Raw genomic sequence first — 23,602 nt, forward strand, 5'->3', positions numbered from 1 at the left:
GGTTATTGGGAAGTGTACAGTCGTTTTCAGGGGATTTTGTTTTTATTTTGGGGGTGGGGTTGAGGGGAGGGGGCTATGTAGGAGGATCTTTCCTTGGAAAAATATGTCATGGGGGAACAGAAATTCAATGAAAAGGGCGCAGATTTTTCTAAAATTACTATAAAAAAACAATGAAAAAATAAACATGGAAAAGTTCTTTTAATTTAAAGTAAAGAGTAGCATTGAAACTTAAAACGAACAAAGATTATTACGCTTATGAGGGGTTCTAAAAATACTTTAGCATAAAGAGCGAGGTATTTAGGAGGAGATAAATACCTCGCTCTTTATACTATAATATTTTTAGTAATTTCAACTATTTATTCTACGGCCTTTCTGATTCAGTGGTCATTCTTAAAGAATTGGGACAAAACTTAAGATTTAGTGTAAAGAACGAGGTATTAACGAGGGTACAAACCCCCTCATATACATATTTAAAGAATAAAATTAAAATTAAACAAATCAATTAAAATTAAAGAAATATAATTAAAACTAAAATTAAAGAATATAAGAGTTTGTTACGTAAGTTAATTCTTAAGTTACGTATATTTTTTACTAATAAAAAAATTCGTTAAAAATTAAAATTTATAGTTGCCTTTTTAAGTAACCGAAAAATTACATGGCAACTAGGCCTCCTTTCCCATCCCTTATTTTTCAAAATCGTCTGATCAAAACTAAGAGAAAGCCATTTAGCCAAAAAAGGAATTAATATGCAAATTTCGTTTTAATAATTTATGTGTGGAGAGCCAAAATCGAACATGCATTAATTCAAAAATGTTCAGAAATTACATTAAAAAAAACTTGTTTTTTTAACTGAAAGTAAGGAGCGACATTAAAATTTAAAACGAACAGAAATTACTCCGTATATGAAATGGGTTGTCCGCTTCGCAATCCCTCGCTCTTTACACTAAAGTTTGACTGTTTGCCACAATTCTGCTTTTTAAAACAATTAAAAGCTTTAGCGCAAAGAGCGAGGGATTGCGGAGGGGACAACTCATTTCATATACGGAGTAATTTCTGTTCGTTTTAAGTTTTAATGTCGCTCCTTACTTTCAGTTAAAAAACTAGTGTTTTTTATGTATAACAGAATTAAACCCATTCTAAAAAAACCTAAAACGCTGAATCAGCTTGCGGTTCTATGAACTATCCTTTCCCAAGACATAATTGCAGTATCATGAAATTACGCAATAAAAAACAAAAGTAATTACTATAATCCATGATGTTGGGTGTTATTACACCGTTTGGTATAAAAGACACGGAAACCTCATTGAAATCAACAGTTTCCAGCAGTTGTCTGAGCTAAAAACACAGCGAAGAATAAAAATGATGAAAGCCGCATTTCTCTTCGTTCTTTTCGCAATGATTGCTGCCACCTTTGGTAAGATATCAAATGTTTTTCTTTTCACTGCTTTGCGAACATTTATTTTTGCTTCATTTCAAGTAGGGTATTACCTTGTTACACCCGTAAACGTGTCTCTTTTACGCTAAAATATTAAGTTCTTAAAAATGATTTCATTCAAATTCATCAGCTCTTGTATTTCAAAAGTCACAGAATTATGACAAACTCTCAGACATTAGCCTAAAGAGTGAGCGATTGAGGAGGGGGGCAGCCCTCATTAGGGAAGAAATGATTTATGTTCGCTTAAAATTTTAATGTTGCTCTTTACTTTCAATTGAAATACTAATAAACCCTTCCCTAATCTTGTGGTATCATTGGTTTGATACAATCAACCCTGGGAAAAAAAAATTACTTCTCTGGTCATTCTTCTGGAATGACAAAAAAAATTTTGTCATTCCAGCTCATTCTTCTGATAAACAAAAAAAAAATCCCTTTTTTGTCGGAAAAGGCTTGAGAACTGTATTGTAAAGTTCTTTTACATGCTCAATTTGCCGCTTTTATTTTTATCAAGAACACTTAACTTTTTGTGGGTCTTTTAGTTTGTTTTTTTTTTTTTTTTTTAATCAGACAAATTTTCCGAGGCTAGTAGTACTTGAAGGGTAACAGTTAATTCAAGGTATTTTATATTTGGAATTACCATGAAATTTCAATTCCTTTGATATTATAATTGTTGTCAATTTTTTTTAGAGTTTGGGCTACTATTGGATTGAGTCGCTCCTTAGTTACAGCCCGTCACTGCAAACTGTTTGATTGCGAAACTAAATCAGATATTGCTTTACTGGGAGTAAGAAGTTCAAATGTAGCATTTCAAAAAGTCAATAAGAGACCAGTTTTTTGAATGCTTAGATTAATCAAATACAAGTTCAGATTTTAATTTTATGGGGTGAAGCTATATTTTATATGTTGCTACAGATTTATTCTTGAACAGACAAACAACTAAAAACTCTCTTTTACTTTTATAGCTCCAACGTTTTCGCTTCTTTCAACATCAATCAAATATGCTTTACGTTCGTCTTTTTTGCTTAATTTTTGATCCTAATAAAACAGGTAATTTAGGAATTTCTTCATATTATTGGCCTGGGTATGATTCATATTTTGTTAATGAAAAAATGGGGTCATAATGAACTCAACTGATCTTTGATTTTCAGCTAAAGCTCAAGAAGCTCCCAATGAAGACAGCGCCCTCTTAGAAAATGCCCCTGTTGAAGGAGATGAAGATGCTGCAGCCCGTTATAGAAGTAAGTTTTAAACCAAGGCTTATTTGTTTTATAACAAGACCAACTTCGGATCATTATAAATAATATTGAATAGGAAATTTTGGTTAATTATTTGACTAGTTTCTTATGACAAAAGCTCCAGTAAGGAAACAAATAATGATAAAGCTCAGAAACTATTTGAAAGTACAACTTCTACAGAGTTTGCTAAAAACAAATGGATAGCGTTCCTCTAAAGCCATTCCAGGTGCATTAGGGTTCAAATTAAAGTTTTAATTGCTGGGAAAAACAGTTTGTTTGAAAAACAATAGTTAAAAATTCCCAATAGTTGGGCTTCGTTATAAACCCATTCCTAAGATTTTTAAGAAAGCTAGAAAGTTTTATGAGGAAACTAATTATCCGTAAGCTTCGCAATATTTTTATCATAATTGATTAAGATTCTTCAAAATGAATGTTTAGCTGTTTAGAAGCTCAATAATGTCTCTACTGAGATTTTTGAACTTTCTTGGTTCACTGGTTCAGCCTCAAGTACTAACTCCTTAAAAAATGATAAACGAAATTTGTTCCGAAGATTTGTTCTGTTCTGAAGGTTTTATTTTATAGTCCCATTTGGGATTGACTGAAATCTGCTACGTGATCTTTTAGTTCTATTTACTGTTTTTTCTATCTTGTCTAAGCTAGTGTTTAAATAAAAAAAAGTGTCTTATCCCTCCTTTACAGGCGATCGTGCAGTTTTGAGGACAATTACCTTTTTTTTTACCATTTACCCAACACTACTTCTCCCACTAAGATCAGTGTCGCTAATGAAAAACTGTGATAAAATTAATTCCTGTGAAAGAAAAAAAAACATACAGAAAATTTTGTTTTCTCTTTAATAGCCAAAATATTCAGTTAAGTGGGTTCCTGTAATGTCGACACAATTCCATTTTCAATCGTTAATTTTATATAGTGTGAGTCCCGAAGGTAGCCACTCTCCATAATAGAGACCCAGGTAAAGCTGTGATGAGGGATTCTAGAATTTAGTAAGTGAGATGTGTTTCAGTATCATTATTGAAGTTGCTTCTATTTTAGGCTATGGAGGCTATGGAGGTTATGGTGGCTATCGTCGTCCATATGGAGGCTACGGAGGATACGGAAGATACGGATATGGCAGGAAGAGGCGGGACGGTAACAAATTTTAATAATAGTTACAGTCTTTTATTTGCTTATCCCCCCCCTCAATTTAGAAACTGTGAAAGGCTAGATTTTTCATGGCTAGAGTAAAAAAACAGATACGCAATAATAGGGATAAGTTAGCAAATCTAAAACCGCTATAAAAACGCTGAAACTTACGGTTCTACCAACAAGACTAATTTGTAGCCTTTCAAGAAATGTTCATACAGGATTGTGACAATCTGTCAAACTTTAGTGTAAATGAAGGTGGGGCAGTCCCGATTATGTATAGAATAATTTCTCCTGGATTTAAGTTTTAATGTCGCTCCTTACTTTCTATTGAAAAACTCCCTTGCTTTTACTTAGTTCCTGACTAATTTTCAAAAATACTGAGAAATCTCCTTCCTACCTATAAATCTCCCTCCCGGAGCTTCCCTCTTCCTGGAAAATTCTTCCTGTTGAAAATCACCCTTCACTGAAAAATTTCTGTATAATTATCAGTTATATTTTCTATTCGTTAATAATGGGCAAATTGCATAGCCTACAGCCCGTTTCCCAGGGTGAGGCGGTCATCCAATTTTTAGAGGCATATATATATGACTTTTCAACAATGCTGACTCATATGGCTATCTTCAAATCTTGATCAAATGTCTTTGGAAACAATTAAACTTCGGGAGGGGGTTCCTTGCCCTCCACCTTATTCGTTATTTAAAGGAAAAATAGAGAGTTAAAAAGGAACTCCTAATTCTGCTCGAATAAACACAAAGAACAAAACAAAAAAAAGTACATTCATGATGTATCTTCCTTTTTTTGTCGATAGAAGCTTGAAAACTCCAGAATAGGGTTCTCTGGTAAGTTAAATTTGAGAGTATGGTTTTCATTAAGAAAATTTATCTTTTTAGTGTTTTCCCCTTAAAAAAAAAAAAAAAAAAAAAAAAAAATCAGAAAATTTTTCCACGGCTAGTAACTTTTGATGTGTAACAATAAACTTAAGGAATTTTATATATTTGGAATCAAACAGTTCACGGTAACAAAAAGTAAGTAAGAAGGGAAGTATTTCAATAGTAATCAAAACCTTCAGAAATAGTCTTGATAACAATAAATTAAAAAAATAGAATGTTTGATGCTTATTCAAAATATCTAAAATTCATCAAATTTCACCGTACCCATCAAAAGTTATAAACCTGAGAAAATTTGCCTAATTTTTGAAAAAGGGGGAAGCCCCCCAAAACACGCAGGATCTTGATACAAAATCACTCCATCAGATTCAGCATACCAGGAAACCCTACAGTAGAGGTATTTTGCATTTTTCCAACAGAAAAATCATGCATGCGTGTTTATTTGTTTATTTTTCAGGGGTGAATATACTGAACCAGTTATCGTAGAAGAAAGGGAGTGGGCTCATCGCTAGAGCGTATTCATTTGCTTAGATTTTTCCTCTTGGGGTGGTTGTATCGAACCAATGATTCTAAAATATTCGAGAGGACTCATTTGAACGACAATTGAAAGTTAAAGTGCCATTTTTAAGCTACCAAAATACTGGAGGGCAATCTAACTCCTCTTCCACGCGAATTTTGGCTATTGGGAAGTATACAGATGTTTTCAGAGGGGATTTTTATTATGGGGAGGGGGTCAGGGGATTACGTGGGTGGATCTTTCTATGGAGATATTTTTCATGGGGAAAGAAAATTCTCTCTGGAGGGGGAACCAGATTTTCCAGCATTATTTAAAAAACGATCAGAAATTTAATGAGAAAAGTTTTTTCAGCTGTAAGGAGCAACAGTAAAATTTATGGCGAACAGAAATTATTACATATATGAGCGGCATTCCCCTCGTCAATACCTCGCTCTTTACGCTGATGTTTTAGTACTTTTTAAAGAGCTATTTACTCTAACTAAACAGCCTTTGTGATTCAGGAGTCATTTTCAAAGAATTGGGACAAAATTCGAACTTTACCGTAAAAAGCAAGCTATTGACGAGGGAGATACCCCTCATACAGTAATTTCTTTCCATTTTAAGTTTTAATATTGTTTCTTACTTTTAGCTGAAATAACTTATTTTTTTCTATTTAATTATCATAAAAATCAAATTCTTGTGATATCATAATTGTTATCCTTTTTTTTATTAGCCTACTATTAGGTTAAATCGTTTCTTACATATACCTCGTCACTACGAACTGTTTGATTGGGAAACTAAATAAGATATTGTTATATTGAAAATAAAAATGTTCAAAATGGTAAATAAGAGGTAAATTTTTTAATTCTCAGACAAATCAAATAAAAGTTCAGATTTAATTTTATGGGGTACAACTATATTGTAATTATTGGTATAAATTTATTGTTGAACAGAAAAACAACAAAAAAATTGTAATTACTTTCATTGCTACCAAGGTTTTGCTTCTTTTGACATAAATAAAATAAGCTTTACATTTATTTCTTTTGCTTGATTGTCGGTCCTAATAAAACAAAATAATTTAGGTATTTCTTAATATCACTGGACTTGGTATTATTCATATTTAGTGAATGAAAAAAAAAATAATAATGTCTAACTGAACTCAATTGATCGTTCGATTTTCAGCTGAATCTCAAGATACTCCCATTGAAAATGGAGCTCCCATAGAAAGCGCCCCTATTGAAGGAGATGAAGATGCCGCAGCCCGTTATAGAAGTAAGTTCTAAACAAGTTTTAAACAAGTAGAGGCAAGTTTTAGGCTTATTTAGTTCTATAAAAAAAAACAAAAACAACTCCTGATCGTTATACATAACAGTAAATGGGAAATTGTAGTTAGATATTTGTCTAACTTCTAAAGACAAAATTTTCAGTAAGGAAAATAATAATGATAAAATTCAGAAACTATTTGAAAATACAACCTTCATCGACTTCACTAAAAAAAAAAAAAAAAAAAAAAAAAAAAAAAAAAAAAAAAAAAAAAAAAAAAAAAAAAAAACTTTGAACGAAAATTTCGATCGCATGATCAATTGAATTTGAACTTCGGTATAATCTATTAGACTGATTCATGGCCAATGTGGACTGTAGAAACCTCGGTTCTGTCGCAAATTAAATTATTGTGAATATTTATAAGTCGAATTTCGTTTATATTCACCAACGTATCCAAGCTATTTCAAATATAGGAAATCAATACTTACGATTATATTGGTAGTACTCATAAAAATCCTTATATTTGTTTCTCTGGTGTCCTTATTAGCACAAACCACTTCCTCAAACGATAAATTTATCTGACTAAACAAAGATATAGCGGTGTCCCTTTGTTTCACAAAGGCTTGTCCACTCTTTTCCTGGATCAGTTTAAAAAAAAATTTTTTCACTGTTTGATCCAATTCTTATTTCTTACTGTTCAATAATTTCGGAACCAAATTCGCCTTTTACTTAAGTTTTTTCCTATGAGTTTATGAAGAAGCTCATTATCCGTGACCTTTACAACATTTTCGTCTCAAATCCATTAGGATTCCTCCAAGTGGATGTTTAATTATTTATAAGCTCCATGTCACATTGGTGAGCTCCTTAAATGTGTCTAGAACTTTCGTGTTTCACTGTATCACCTTTAATGTGCTGACATCTTTAAAAATGTTAAACAAAATTTGGTCTTAAGATTTGTTTTATTCTGATGGCTTTATGTTATAATCTCGTTTGGGATTGACTGAAATTTGCTAAGATTTATTGACTGATCTTTTTGTTTTATTTACCGTTTTTTCTATCTTTTCTAAACTAGTATTTAAATACAAAAAATGTCTTCTTCCTTCTTTACGGACGATCGTGTAGTTTTGTGGACAAGTAAATTGTTTTGCCTTTTACCGAATACCACCTATCCCTTTGCAACTAAGTTTCACCTCGCTAATGAAAATTTTAATAGAAATAATTCCTGTGAAAGGAAAATAGCCTGCAAAAAAGTACATTTTCTCGTTAATAAATACAATATTTATTTAATTAATTTCCTGTAATGTCGACAACATTTTATTTTCAATGGTATTTATGTTGTGTTAGACCCAAATATAGCCCCTCTTCATGAAATAACTCCATGTATAGAAGAAAGGAGTGATTCTAAAATGTAATAAGTGAGGTACATTTCACTATCAATAATGGAGTTGTTTCTATTTTAGGCTATGGAGGTTATGGTGGCTATCGTCGTCCTTATGGAGGCTACGGAGGCTATGGCAGCTATGGTGGATATAGAGGATAAAATAAACGTGTCACCATTTTATATTCAATTTTGTCACTTTTTTTACGGAATACAATTTAGCGTTAATTCTGTTGTTACTTGTATAAAGAAGGCTTTCTCTAACAACTTAAGAGTCTCTCAGGTGAGTTTAGACGCACACAATCTTCAAAAAAATAAATAAATAAAAAACGCAAAAAATATATGTTGAAACATTGGGTTGGGATCGGTCTCGATGCCAAATATAACTTAAATCTTTTGAAGGAAATTATTTTACTCCAAAAAGAAATCACGAAGTGTTTCTGGGGTTGAGATATATAGCCTCAAAAATTAAATCCAAAAAACACTCTAAAGAAAAGAAAATTTTTAAAGAAAAGAATTAAGTGAGTCATAAGCTTAAAATTAAGAGAAATTACTAGATGTGTAGTCAAAACACTCAAAGGGTTGTCAAAATATATACAGAAATAAGATGGTATCAATACATTTTTTTTTTATCAAAACACATAAATGATATATACAGCCAAAACATCGAGAAATTATTTGCTTCAATTATTATATTGATGTAATAAAAGAACTTTATTTTTCAAAATGCATTACATTTCCATAAGAAGATGAGAAAGGGCACGATTTCTATATCTGTAACCAATTACGATCCTAAATTAGGAGCCTATCCCCCTATAAACTCTTTACCCCTCCAACACACTCGTGAATTAGTCGATTTATGCACGTCCAACTCTTTTGATGCACAATAAATAAATATTACCCATTCAAAATCTCTGTGGCTTAGCCCGTCTTTGAACACTGAAGGTTGATGTTTCAAATCAAAGCTTGAAAATTTATTGCCAATGCGAGCTTTGTACGCTCGCATTGTACGCTCTAGCTTTGTACGCTCATTGTACGATCGAGCTTTGTACGCTCTAGAGCACCAAGTGCTCTAGGAAGAGACTTGGTTTTGGATATTGAGGAAGATGGTTCACTTTGACAATATTTAAAATGCTTGTACGCAATACCTTATAACAAGGAAACAGGCAGGCTCGTTCATGGAAATTTTTTGCCAGGGAAAGGGTATGGAATTAGGAGATAAATTGTTATCTGGGTATTTGTCTATTATCCCGACCACAGCCAAGAAGTGAAGTTAGGTTAATCATAATGAAATATAGCAAAATGTGATGAAAATCCAGTACTCTGGTAATATTGAAATTACAGCAGAGAATTATGGAAAGCAGGACGCCCAGAACACATTATATAAAATACCTAGCCAACTGTATCTATTTAATATTTAATTAAAACATGCCTACATAGTAGTTTATCTAACTCTCACGGAATGCAGACAGAGAAACCGGTTTTACTCAGATCAAGAACTTGAGTGTTGTCGGGATAATAGACACGTCCTATTATTTGATTATCTGTATATGAAGTATCCTGAAACTGGGGTTATTTTCGGATTTGTTTTTGGGAAAGGCTTGAGTTCCAAGCTTGACACAAACAAATAACGCCTGAATAGATGCTTGTGATGAGAATTGTTTAATGTGGGACAAACCACGAGCACCTCGCATATATTTTAAACTATACAATTATTTACGGTCTTAAACAGCAAGCTTATTGGAGCACATCTTCGAAAACGTTCAAATGTAGAAAAATTGTATTGATAAAGACTAACCACAAAGGATCGTGTTGTTGTAGATCTACTAAAAAGATTACAAAACACTACCTAGTTGGGTGACATCAAATTAAACCGGAATGTTTGGGTAAGTACTCTCCCTCAATACACTTAAAGTACGGGACTGGTCGAATGCCAAGGAACATAATCAATTAGCTACACTAAAAATTTATGACACCGCTTCAGCTATTTCGAAAACCCAAAATTATATGCTTTGTCAGTGTGTGGAACTGCTATAAATTTGGCACGCCTCTTTTGTTTCTTCAGTTTGTTCTTGGATACCCAAAAATACAAGTCAAAAAACAGGCATCATGTTGAAGGTTGTAATGCTTCTTGCCTTGTTCACTCTCTTTGTTGTTACAACTGGTAAGCCCATCTCTTTCTTATTGCAGATTCTGAATGATAGCAATATTTTTCTTTAAAAAATTTGCAGTTGAATGTTGTTAACATTCATTGCTGAAGCTTCAGCTCTCAACCATTCTAAAACTACGAAACAATTTGTGGCAACAAGCTGTAAGCAAGGAACAATCTCGGGTAACACAAGCAGTAAGGTTAAAAAAGAGTTTTCAAAACTAAATATACATAAATAGAAGCAACTTATGTTGGTTCCAGTCACAGATATATACATTTATGAAGTTTGAAGCTACTCATGGAAAGGTACGAACCTGTAAAAATTTGCCTTTTTAAAAACAGACTCAACCCCCCCTCCCCGTGAAAGGGGCAAGATTTTGATGAAAATTAGATCATTTAACTCGGTTCATCAAAGAAACCTATTGCAAAGCTTCCAAGCTTTGATCTACAAAACCGTAGAATTTCAATTTATTTTTCTAATCTTATCAAATCAAAAGTCTTACAGGTGACATATTTAATTGGAAATTAAAAGTTCTAGGACCTGTTTTAAACAGGCAAAACGATTGCATGACGCAAAGTGGTGAAGGAAAGACAAAACTACTATTCATTGAAATTTCTGAGATAGCCGCTTGATTGGAAATGATCCAAAAACTGTGAGTTGAATCTTCTAGTTTAAAAGCAGTAATACGGTGGTCATTTTTTTTAGCCCATAAAAAAATAAATGAATAATATTTATATTGGTTTTTAAACTTCGTTTAAGTTTGTTAAGAAAGCAAAAAATAAACAAAAACAATTGCATGTTGATTTGTAATTTAATATACATATACCAATATTTACTCCTTAAAGTCTTAGCAATTTTTGATTCGTTAAAGTTAGAAATTAGAACATTTAAAATGTATCTTTTTAGTAAAGTACAAATTTATGTTCTGGTCTTCAGAATGCATGGGGGTTATCAGCCCTGCTCACATCAATCTTTGCTCGTTTTGATTTTAACTCTTTTTGAGTTACATATTGTAGTTTCTGTTCGTTTTGGGTTTCATTTATTTATTCATGGTGATTTGTGGTAGTTTTACCCTTTGAAGCAATTTGACTTTATTTCTGCTCATTTTTGGTTTAATATAGCTCTTTAGTTTACCTTGAAAAAACTCGTCTTTTGGATAAAGTAATTTTAAATTGATATATATTAAAATAGTCAAAGTTTTATGGTGACTCTAAATATATAAGATTTAGTATGTTTAAAATCCTCCAACAAGAGTTTTGAGCCTCAGAAAATTTGTTCCATTTTAGAGAAAAGGGAAAATAGCCCTAAGACAGCAAATGATTTTCATGAATATTATACCAAAGGATTAAACAACTTATCAGACATCTTTATTGACGAGTCTACTGTAAAGGTTTTATGCCAACTAAAAAAAGTCTTTTGGCTATTTAAACAGTCCACGGCTTGAAATGAATTGTAAGTAAGGGCCAATAGCAACAAGAATTCTAAAAAAAAGAATGATAATTAAAAGTTTTTCTTTTTATGCTGGTTCAGGATATATAAAATTAATGAAGTTTGATCTTACCCATGAAATGTCAAGAGCCTGAGAAAATTTGCCGAATTTTTAAAAAGAGGGGAAAGGAACTCCCAGATTCAAATAATCTCAATGAAAATCAAGCCATTAAATTTACCATATATAACCATCATCCATAGCACCATCATCCATAACACCATCATCCATAGCAACACCATCATAGCTATAACACCATCATCCATAGCAAGAGAACCTTGCTATGGATGTTTCAAGCTTCTCTCTACAGAAATGTGGAGTTTTACATTTTTTTCAAGAAGAATGATTTCAGATGTATGTTCATCTGATTATTTTTTTTCCCAGAGGTAATATAGAGCCACCAGTCCTAGAAGATCGGAAGAAGACTTATTTGAACAAAAATTAATAGTTTTGGCGGCCTTCTAAAGTGACCGAAAAGACACTGTTTCAGGAGAGTGACCTTTTCAAACATTTTGTGACACCAAACTACAATTTTGGGCAAAGATGCGAAGCAGCTATTGATTAATAATTATGATGTGTCTAAGCTTTCAAAATATCAAAAAAACTATATTTTGAGCTTCGCAGCTGCAGAAAAAGTAATGCCAAATTGCTAATGACCTTGCTAATATGGACATTTTTCTTAATGCAGGATTTAACTGAGTGAATTGACTTAGTTTGTCATACAATTATGTTTACTGATGTTAAATTGTGCGACAGCTGTTGTGAAGGGAGGATGGTGGGTCACTGTATGGGAGAGGGGGCAGTTGACTGTAAGAGCACATTTCAATGCCCGAATTGTCTAATTTTCGAGAATCCTCTGGTAAATGTAAAAAAAAAGTAGGGGAAGGAGTGGTTGGGCTAGGAAATATTCTTTCATACCCCCTCATTTAGACTAAGCATGAAATAAGGGTGCTGTGGGGTTGCACCTCTATTCTTATAGCAGAAAAATGCTTGTGACATTGAGTTTGAAGCCTTTTTTGCTAAACTCATTCGCTTCATATTTCATAAAATTATACACAGTGATGTGCAAGTACGCATTAACTATTGTCAAGCACGGGCAACGGGCCATTTCCAAGGTAAGGATGGTTTGCTTCAAAGAGTGTATTTTATTGCTTAAATATGATAACTCTCCTATTTAGTAACATTTGTTTAATTGAAATGGGGGAAGGGAAGTTTGACTCTTTCTCTTAGCTCTTCTTTCTTAAAAAGGAAAAAACTTTAGCGTAAAGAGCGGGGCGTTGAGGAAGAAAAGCCCCTTTCATATGCGGAGTAATTTCTGTTCGTTTTAATTTGTAATGTCGCTCCTTACTTTCATTTGAAAAAACTTGTTTTTTTAAATTTAATTTCTGGACGTTTTTTTAATTCATACATGTTTTGATCTTGGCTCTCCGCACATAAATAATTAAAACAAAATTTGCATATTAATTTTCTTTTTAGCTAAATGGCCTTCTCAAAGATTTAATCGGAAGATTTTGAGAAAAAAGGAGAGAGGGAGGAAGCCTAGCTCCTCTCTAATGTTTTGATTACTTAAAAAGGAAACTAGAGCTTTTAATTGTTTTACGAACATTTTCATCAGTAAAAAATATACGCAATTTACGAATTAACTTACGCAACGAGCTTCTGTATTCGTATATTTTTATTGCGTATATGAGGGAGTTCACCCCTCGTCGATACCTTGCTCTTTACACTAAAGCTTACATTCTGTCCCAATTCCTTAAGAATGACCCTTGAATCACAAAGGCCGTAGAATAAATATGTTGAAATTACTAAAAATACTTTCGCGTAAAGAGCGAAGTATTACGAGGAGGTAAACCCCTCATATGCGCAATAATTTCTCCTCGTTTTAACTTTTAATGCTGCTCCTCACTTTCAGCAGAAAAAACTTCTCATATTTATCTTTTCCTTGTTTTTTTAAATAATGCAAAAAAAATCCTGCGCCCCCTTCATTGAAAGTCTCTTCCCCCATGAGAAATTTTTTCCATGGAAAGATCCTCCCGCGTAAACCCCCCCCCCACCTCAAATCTCCCTCCCAAACCAAAAAAAAAATCACCCTGAAAACGTCCGCACACTTCCCAGTAACCATTACTATATGTAAACACAGGTCAAAGTATGTAACTTGCAACCCATCCCAGGGAGACTGCGGGGTAGTAAGTAGTCCCCAAAGACATAGTTATTAAGTTTCTTGACTATGGTGAATAGAATGGCTATTTCAGAATTTTTATCCGGTGACTTTTGGGAAAAAATGAGCGTGGGAGGGGGCCTAGGTGACCTCCAATTTTTTGGTCACTTAAAAAGGGCACTAGAACTTTTAATTTTAGTTAGAATGAGCCCTCCCGCGACATTCTTGGAAGACTGGGTCGATACGATCACCCCTGGGAAAAAAAAAAAAAAAAACAAAAAAAAACAAAAAAAACAACAAATAAACACGCATCCGTGATTTGTCTTATGGCGAAAAATGCGAAATTCCACATTTGTGTAGATAGGAGCTTGAAACTTCTACAATTAGGTTCTCTGATACGCTGAATCTGATGGTATGATTGTCGTTAAGATTCTATGACTTTCACGGGGGTGTTTTCCCCTATTTTCAAAAATGAGGCAAATTTTCTCAGGCTCGTAACTTTTGATAGGTCAGACTAATATTGATGAAAGTTATATATTCGAAATCAGCATTAAAATATGATATTTTTGATGTTGCTATTGACATCAAAATTCCATTTTTAGAGTTTTGGTTACTATTGAGCCGGGTCGCTCCTTACTACAGATCGTTACCACGAACTATTTGATAATAGTCTATGCCTTTCCGTCCACCCAAAATTAAGCAGTAAAATTATTGTCAAGGACTTTTTCAATAAAACTACTGTTCGTAGAAATTTTAACTGAATATACAAATGTTTTATGAGATTTTAATTACAATCCAACGTTTTAATTCTTAAGCAGGAAAACTGAAAAAGCAGGATGCTATCAATCAACTTACAATTATTAACATATAAAATTTATCAGCTAGAACAAAGCCATTACCCCGTATTATATTTTGGTTAGGCCTGGATTTATTTGGATAAGAATAAGAACTTAAATGAAAATTCAACAAAACTGTTAGTTTTAAAATATTTAACTAACCCAAATCTTGAAATCAGTCTTCTCTTTCAGCTTCTCCCCAAGGCTTATTACCTGTGGATGATGCAGAGGCCCGGTTCAGATATTGGGGTAAGATTATTAATTCGTTTCTTTATTATTATCTACAAGGCTTCGACTATTTGATTTTCAACTTTGATTATCATATTTTCCTTCCACAATACTATTAAGAAAAATTGAATCTCTAATTGGAAGACTTAAGAAAAATACAGATGATTTTTTTTATGTTTTTTGACTGTTATTGATTATTACTGCAATGCTTATTAATAATTTCATTATTACGAAATCATATTGTAAAATTATAGATGGGTATATATATATATATATATATATATATATATATATATATATATATATATATATATATATATATATATATATTATATATATATATATATATATATATATATATATATATATATATATATATATATATATATATGTATATATATATATATATATATATATATAAATTGAATCTCTAATGAGAAGGCTTAAGAAAAATACAGATGACTTTTCAATGTTATTTGGCTGTTTTTGATTATTACTGACACTTGGCGTAAGAGTTGACCATACTTAAACCTTTGAAAAAAAAACCTTGTTTTTAACTCCCAAATTCATTTAAAGTTTTGGTTAAACAATCCATAGGGCTTTAGTCGCCATGATAAATAGAATAGAATTATAAAGCGGAATTAATATCTTTGAAGATGCCCGAAGCTTAGTTGCTTTATTTCATTTGCAATACAATTAGCTTATTGCAAATGTCGCAAATGATATTTAAAATACCAGCTTTCAATATAAACCAGAAGGATTAGAACTACCCACCGAAATAGACCAAAACTACAAATCTAAAACTTTTATGGAATATATATAATCAAAGGTTTATGTTCGGATATAAAAACGCATTTAATATAAAAAATGATTTTAATATATTACATAATATGTTTAAAAACAAGGGTTTAAAAACTCCTTGCCAATCAGCTGAGTCTCTATCATTGAATTCCTTAGGTATGTTTCCACCCTTCCCTTTAGCTGTCCCTTTAGCTAAAGGGAAAAACTCCCTTTAGCTGTGCTGGTGAGAAATTGGCAATGTATCAAAAATCTTCAATAGTAAATGTACTTTTGGGGTAAAGCTACTGCAGCATGCATTTAGGGCGTCTATTGCACTTCTTAGTAAAGTTTCATTCTATGAGCTGGGTTCCACAGTACTTGAGCCTGACCCAACCCTAATTTGGAAGCTGTTGTGCCATATCTCCAATTATGCTCTTATACTGCTCCACCCGATCGTGGATAAATCAGTTTGATAAAAGTCAATAGGTTCTTTGAAACCTTCCTGAGAAAGGGTTTACCAGTCGGTAAAAGGATTCCGAGATTGCAGAGTATGTCTTTCTGTCTGGTAAATTAATTTTCGAGACTGTTGACTAGGCAGTCTAACCAAGGAAAAAAAAAATTCAACAATAAAATTCTTTGACCGTCTCTATCTGTGGAGGTGAATTTTCCGATTGTCGTACCCTTTTGACTACCCTAGGAAAAGTTATTTTCGAACCTATTTTTTCTGCCATCGATTCACGAAGATGATGAATCTATTTGAACTCTGTTCCTAAATTGTCCTTTATTTTGGTAAAAATAGACTCCACATCTTCTACATGATTGAGAACATCAACTAAATCAGCATCTCTTGTAGCCCCTTTTCACGCCCCTTTCTGATTTAATGATATCTTATCAATATTTTGAAATGACACTTTGATTCAGCATAGATAAAATACCTGGTTCCCTTCGAGAAGGGGAGGGGGAGATTTGAAACAGGGAGAAATTTCCGTGAAGAAGAAAGTTTCTGGTGAGATTTTACAGCAAAAATTCAAAAAAGGGGAGCGTGGGCTATACGTTCTGCAGTTTACCCTCTATTTACGTATATTAGTTTTTACTAAGATATATAAAAAAAATAAAAGGGGAATCTTTCCACGGGAGAGGGGAATTTGCTAGAGAAAATTATCCACTTGGGGAAAGAGGAAATTCCTGGCGTATTTTGAGAAAGGATAAGAATCTAAAAGAATTGAAAAATCAAATGTAAATAAGAAGAATTTTCCAGGGGGAGTTGTAGGGGGAGAATTTTCTGCGAGGAAGGAACAGTTCAGGGAGAAATCTTGGGGGAGGGTAATTTAAGCAGGAGTAAGTTTCTATAGAGGGAATATTACATGCGGAGGGACTTTTTGGGGAATTGTTTCATGAAAAGGGAGGTGAATTTCCTCGGCATGACTTGAAAAATGACCTGAAATTAATTATAAAAAAATTGTTTTCTTCAACGTAAAGCAAGGAGCAAAATTAAAACTTAAAACAAACTGAAATTATTTCGTCAATTAGGAGGGCTACTCCTTCCTCGATCGTCGCCCTTTACGTTAAAGTTTGATCTCAACAATTTTTGTTGACGCAAAAGCAAGGGACAAAATTAAAACTTCAAACAAACAGAAATTATTTCGTTAATTATGGGGGCTACTCCTTCTTCGACCATCGCTCTTCACGTTAAAGGTTGATTTCAACGATTTTTTAGCAAGAAACAAAATTAAAACTTAAAGAAACATGAATTATTTCGTTAATTAGGGGGGCTAGTCCTTCCTCGACCGTCGCTCTTTGCGCTAAAGTTTGATTTCAATAATTTATTTCAACGCGAAGCAAGGAACAAAATTAAAACTTCAAACAAACAGAAATTATTTCGTCAATTAGGGGGGCTACTCCTTCCTCAACCGTCGCCCTTTACGTTAAAGTTTGATTTTTACAGTTTGATTTTAATACTTCAAAAACAACCACTGAAGCAAAGGGGTCTTTTAATTAGAATAAGAAGTTTTTTTTTAAGCACTAAAAACCTTTAGCGTACAATCAAGGCTTGAGGAAGGAACAACTCTTTCCTTATAAGGAATAATTTATGTTCGTTTTGATGTTACTCCTTACTTTCAGTTGAAAAAACTTGTTTTTTTTTGTTCATTTTCTTACAATCACCATTGGTTTCAGTTTTAAAAGCCAAACCACAATCAGAAACAAGAAATGTTTTTACTTGACTGAAAAACAAGCAATTTTGGATTAAAGTGAATTGGCTTTCAAAGTGAAAAATTTACGATTTTTTTTCTATTCTAACGGAGAAAACCATAGAGTTTTTTCTAGGGGTAAATCCCTTTATTCTGCCTGTGACTAAAATAAAAATTATTAATACCTTACATAAATCAAAAAAGAAATTTGAATTTTACTATTTTGGAAAAGGAAAGGGAGATAATAAAAATATACTATGCCAAAAAATAAAGAAATAAAAGTCGCCAAAATTTTAAAACTCAATAACTCATTTTAAAAACGGCAAATTGTTGATTTTTTCAACACTTACCATACAAAATTCAGTATAGGCGCAAAAGTATCAAAAATCCAAATTTTTTGACAATAGCCTATTAAGTTTAATATTTTCAATACGAAACCTTTGAGGAGGAGGCTTCAGCCCCCTTGCCCAGCCCCTCCCCTCTAGCTAAAACCCTGTATCCTTTATAATTCAGTGTATCCCAATGTAATTTTTTTTAGGATACCGACCGGGCGGCTATGGTGGCTACGGTGGATATGGCGGCTATGGTGGCTACCGTCCCTACAGTTATGGCGGCTATGGTGGATATGGTGGATACGGTGGATATAGGCCATACTATGGATAACCAAGTTCTGTGTACTACGTGAAAGCCAAGTGTTATTTTTCTTTCTTATTTAACGTTATACTCTGTGCTATTTATTGATAATAAACACCGTTAAATCTATAAGTTATATGCCTTACTACTTACTACTTTTATTAGCGCAAATTTTGTCTATTTCATCAAAATGCAAAACCATGTTTTCGTGCTCAATTTGATGACTCGACAATGGAGCTTGCTAAACCTAAAAATAAGTCTAAAATTGGTATATTAAGTCAAACCTAACAATAGTTGGGATTTTCCAGAAGCTACTGAAGATTATGAATACGATTTCCAAAATAGGAGAAGTACCTAGCGATTTTGGGGAAGCTCTGATTAAACCAATATATGAAAAAGGTGATAAGAGTGAGTGTGGTAATTATAGAGGCATTAGCCTGGTTCCTGTAGATAGCAATGTACAGTATGATGATTAAATATAAAAAAACTAGTTTTTTTAACTGAAAGTAAGGAGCTACATTAAAACTTAAAACGAACAGAAATTACTACGTGCATGAAATGGGCTGTTCCCTTTTCAACGCCCCGCTCTTTACGCTAAAGTTTGAATCTTTCTCTCATTTCTACTTTATTAAACAGTACAAACTTCAACATAAAGAGCGGGGCGTTGAGAAGAGAACAGCCCCTTTCATACACGTGGAATCCCAGTCCCGACACTATTTTTAAGAGGTTTTCACAATGCAGGTGCATGTTACGTCATAGAGAATGTTTTCTGTAAGATGCAGGTGTCTATTACGTAATAGGGGGTGTTTTTTCTATGGATGTCGTACTTCAAAAACCTGAGGGTGTGAGGGAAACCTTCAGGGGCTGCTACACCAAGATTTCCTTGTTTGTTACGTCATAGGGAGAATGTTTTCTGTGAGATGCAAGTGTCTGTTAAGCAATTGGGAAATTACATAATTACGTATTTTCTATGACTGCAATAATTGAGATGTAGAGGGCAAAATCGATTAATATAGTTCAGTTCTATATTGAAGTGCACCTACTTGCAAAGTAATGCTTTAGAATGGTACTATAAACCCAGACAAAGTGATTCTTCACTTCTTAGCGACATGAGCCTAGCATTTTCAAGGGTCCTTCTTAGAGAATTTCTAGAGATATTTTCTTAGAGAATGATATAAACTTGTTCAAGACATAGGAAAATAATCTTTTTCAGAGAATGTTTAAAGGGGTTTTCTTAAAGAATGCTCTAAGTTTGCTCAAAATATTCGAAAAATGGGGGCCAAAGATATGTGACTTAGTTCTATATTTTGTAATTTTTTCTTGGTATTACTTTCTCTAAATTCTCAGTCTTTGATACTCAATGGCTGATCCACCCCCTAGTGAGCAATTCCAACGGGGGGGATCCCTAGCAACCGATCACAGAGGGCGAGGGGTTTGTTATTGGAAATAAGTTTAAACCAAATTAAGAGTTATTTCTAAGAGGTTTTAATGGAAATACTATGTTTGTTTGAGCCTTGCCTATGCATATTAACGCCACCGTGACAATATGTGGCTGACCACCCCCTAGAGAGCAATTCCAGTGGGAACCTCCCTAACATCCAATTCCACACGGGCCCTAGCAACCTACTTCACCACGGGATGGCAAATTTCAGTGCCAGCGCATATCTAAAAAGATTCGTTTCTCTTTTTTAGGCAACAGGAAAAGGTGATGCTTATTTTTATTAAATAAAAAAAACAAGTTTTTTGAAATGAAAGTAAGGAGCGACATTAAAACTTAAAACGAACAAATTGCTCCGTATATGAAAGGGGCTTTTCCTCCTTGACACCCCGCTCCTTGCGCTAAAGTTTGATTCTTTCTCGCAACTCTACTTTTTAAAACAATAAAAAACTTTAGCGTAAGGCTAAAGGACCAATAGATGTATTTTAATGACAGGAAGATGGCGAAGTGATTGAGCAGGTTATGGGATGATGATCAGACCATTGATAATAAAATATGACCCTTACTGAATCTGCTTACAAATCACTCAATACTACAACATGTTCCAATGCTACTATACTCAATACTACAACAAGTTCCATGAACAAAAATCAGTTCTGACGATCTGTGTGACGAGGAGAAAAATCAAGGTAAAAGTTTCACGAAGAGAAAAATTAACATGCAACAAGTTTCACGAACAAAAACAGCACGCAAAAAGTTATATGAACAAAATCAGCACGCAATATGTTCCACCAACAAAATCAGTTTAACGAAGAGAAAAATTAATTTACAAGTTTCATGAAGAGAAAAATCAACATGCAACAAGTTTCACGAACAAAAACCAGCATGCAACAAGTTCAAATAAAAACAATAGTCTTTTTTAGCTTAAATTTATATTTTAGGGAATAAAGGATGAAAAACCCTTAGATTTGATAGTTTGCACATGAAGGGTGTCATCTGTGGGGTTGGTACATTTTGCAAAGCTGGCCTCAATTACTATGTGTCATCAGAAGAAATGCTAGTGCGGCTTTTTCCTTAAGTTTAATTGATCAATTCTAGTCTAAACGAAAATTTTTGCAGGAAAATGCTCAAAAAACGTCATATGTGTGATAATACTTGCTAGATGGTACTTTTTATCAGCCATTTAGTGTCTTGGATTGTCATGGAATTTCGCAATCTAGCAATGAAATGACAATTTTCCACAGTTCAAATAAAGACAATGGTCATTTTTTAATTAAAAAAAATTATTTTTGAGGGACAAAGCTTGAAAGACCCCTTAGGTTCTATAATTTGCGTCATAAGGGTGTAATTGGGAGTGGTATATTGTGCCACGCTGGCCTCAAATGCTAGTAGTTATCAGAAGAAACGCTAATGGAGATTTTTTTTCAGTAAGTTTAAACAATCAATTCTTGTGTAAACGAACATTTTTGCATGAAAATGCTCGAAAAATGTCATATATGCGATAATGCTTTGTGGAGGGTATAGTTTGTCAGTCATAAATTAGGACGGAGCAACCACGGAGGAGGGGGGGGTATTTTCCAGGGGTAAATGCCTAGAACCGCATGATCATGCACATCGAGTTTATGCTAATATCCGTATATCTTATTTAACGTCCAACTTTCATTTTCTGTATATCAAAAATTCTTGCACAAATCTGATGTAAAAAAGATGTAAAATATCCCTTTTCAAACAGTTCGTGGTAACGAACTGTAGTAAGGAGCGCCCCGGCTCAATAGTAACCAAAACTCTAAAAAATGGAATTTTGATACCGGTAAAGTTTTTTACTGTTTTAAAAAGAAGAGTTGAGAGAAAGAGTCAAACTTTAGCGTAAAGAGCGGGGCGTTGATGAGGAAGCAGCCCATTTCATATACGAAGTAATTTCAGTTCGTTTTAAGTTTTAATGTCGCTCCTTACTTTCAATTGAAATAACAGTTTTTTCAGTTTTTTTTTATTTAATACATCTAAAAAGTGCCTATAAGGCCAAAGCACGTATGCAAAATATTTTTTCAAGATTTTAAGTAAATAAGATGGCACTAGCCTTTAATATTCAAGATGTAGGTTACCTTGGCTTTCATAAGTGTTGAAATAGATGTATTGGTTCCAAGTATAATGTTAGTTGTCTCTGCGTAAACCCAGCAATATTTTACCAGATAATCAAGTTTTTTTTTTTAATGACAGGTTTCTGTATTAATTCAGAGCCTCAGCTGATCTATCACCATACTTAACAATGTTCATTACTTCGATGTGAAGTTCTAGATCCATCTCGCTAATTATAAGAAAGTATTTTTTTACTTTTATGCGGTGTTTTAATGTAAGGATATTAGCGGGGTATCCCCTTCTCAATGCCTCGTTATTTACGCTAAAGTCTTTTAGTTCTTTGAAAAAAAACTTCCTATTCTAGTTCAACGGCACTTCAGTTGTTCTTAAAGAATTAAGACAAGAATTCAAACTTTAGCGTATATAGTGCGGCATTAAAGATTAGCAGTCTAAAATACGGAGTAATTTCTGTTCGTTTTAAGTTTAAATGTAGCTCCTTACTTTCTATTGAAATAATGATTTTCTATTTTCTATTTAATTTCTATAACTTTCTGATAATACCGGGAAATATACCCGCGGACAAATTTGTTTGGAAAACTATGCTTAGCCTACTCTTATTTGAAAAAGATTTTGTACTTAATTTTTGATCGTTTTTCAAACCATGCCAGAAATTCCTCCATTCGTGTGAAATTTTTTTCTCAGAAATCTCCTTCCCGATGGGAAGTGTTCCTGTGGAAAATTTTCCCTGTGGATCCCCCCCCAGAGAACACCTCCAGAAAAAAATGTCTTAATCCTTCCTACAAAAAAAAATACTATACAATGGAAAAATGTCATAACTTAGAGCCCTTTCACTAAGGTATGTTGGGCATCATTTCATCCCCTGAGGCATGGCTATTGAATCTTTCAACTATGCTGAACAATGTAGCTATCTAAAAATTTCTATCAGATGACTCTGGGTGAAAAAAGAGGCAGTTGAGAGGAGGCTGTTGTCCTCCAATCTTTGTGGTCACTTAAAAAGGGCAATAGAACTTGATTTTCGCTCAATTTAGTTCTCTCCTGATCTTCTAGGACCAATGGTTAGACAGAATCTTCTCGAAAGAAGAAAAATACAGAAAGAATTTGTTTTCAAAAAATAATTTAGAAGAATGCATATGTTTGCAGATTGGAGCCTGAGAACCCTACAGTAGGGTTTCCCATCACGCTAAATATCTGATGGATTACAGTTGCAACGACAGTGAGAAATGTATTAGAAAAAATAAGAAAGAGGCTTTTCAAAAGGAGACCTTATAAGTTACAACAAAAATTTTTAAAGCAATTTAAAATACATATTTATCTCATGCATAAAGATTTCTTTTCTATGCTTTAGAATCCCCCGTTCCTCTAATTAATCAATACATAATCCTTTATGTACACCGAAATTCCCCTTTAATAAAAGAGCTAAAACGAAAATAAAAACGCAAAAACGGAAATATTTATTGCATTATAAAATAGACTAGAAATATATAAATAAGACTATACACCTTTTCATTATGTGGAGTTGGGGAAAGGGTGTAAAGTGAAACAAATTGACATTTACGATTGATGTAAGTAAGCATTTTGAACTGTTTTAAGAAGTTTTCGTACTTTTATCAGCTTCCTTTATAAAGGGCAAAATTCCTAAAGGATTACACTTTGAAAGAATATTGAGTGGAGAATTGAATAATATACGTTCCTTTTATCTTACTATTTGATTTCAGTCCCAGACTAGGTACCTGGTGCTCTATTTGAATAGTTCCTTCTGGATTCAGAGAT

The 23,602-nt window shown here is 33.2% G+C and overlaps 1 protein-coding gene and 1 long non-coding RNA gene across 5 annotated transcripts in view; one reads left to right on the top strand and one right to left on the bottom strand.

Annotated features, from left to right (window-relative positions):
• LOC136033064 (shematrin-like protein 3) overlaps window positions 1-18,429 on the top strand; it is a 49,509-nt gene extending 31,080 nt beyond the window's left edge. For all 4 annotated transcript variants that reach the window (XM_065713659.1, XM_065713661.1, XM_065713662.1 and 1 more), the window contains 5 exons: window positions 3,730-3,816; window positions 6,379-6,468; window positions 7,920-10,001; window positions 14,660-14,716; window positions 18,203-18,429. In XM_065713659.1, coding sequence (XP_065569731.1) covers window positions 3,730-3,816; window positions 6,379-6,468; window positions 7,920-7,999 — 257 coding nt within the window. In that variant the 3' untranslated portion in view covers window positions 8,000-10,001; window positions 14,660-14,716; window positions 18,203-18,429. The remainder of the gene's footprint in view (window positions 1-3,729; window positions 3,817-6,378; window positions 6,469-7,919; window positions 10,002-14,659; window positions 14,717-18,202) is intronic.
• LOC136033066 (uncharacterized) overlaps window positions 1-23,602 on the bottom strand; it is a 55,144-nt gene that overhangs the window by 30,593 nt on the left and 949 nt on the right. The window lies entirely within an intron of this gene.

This window comes from Artemia franciscana, chromosome 11 (genome assembly GCF_032884065.1).
Source record: "Artemia franciscana chromosome 11, ASM3288406v1, whole genome shotgun sequence".
Lineage (NCBI taxonomy): Eukaryota > Metazoa > Arthropoda > Branchiopoda > Anostraca > Artemiidae > Artemia > Artemia franciscana.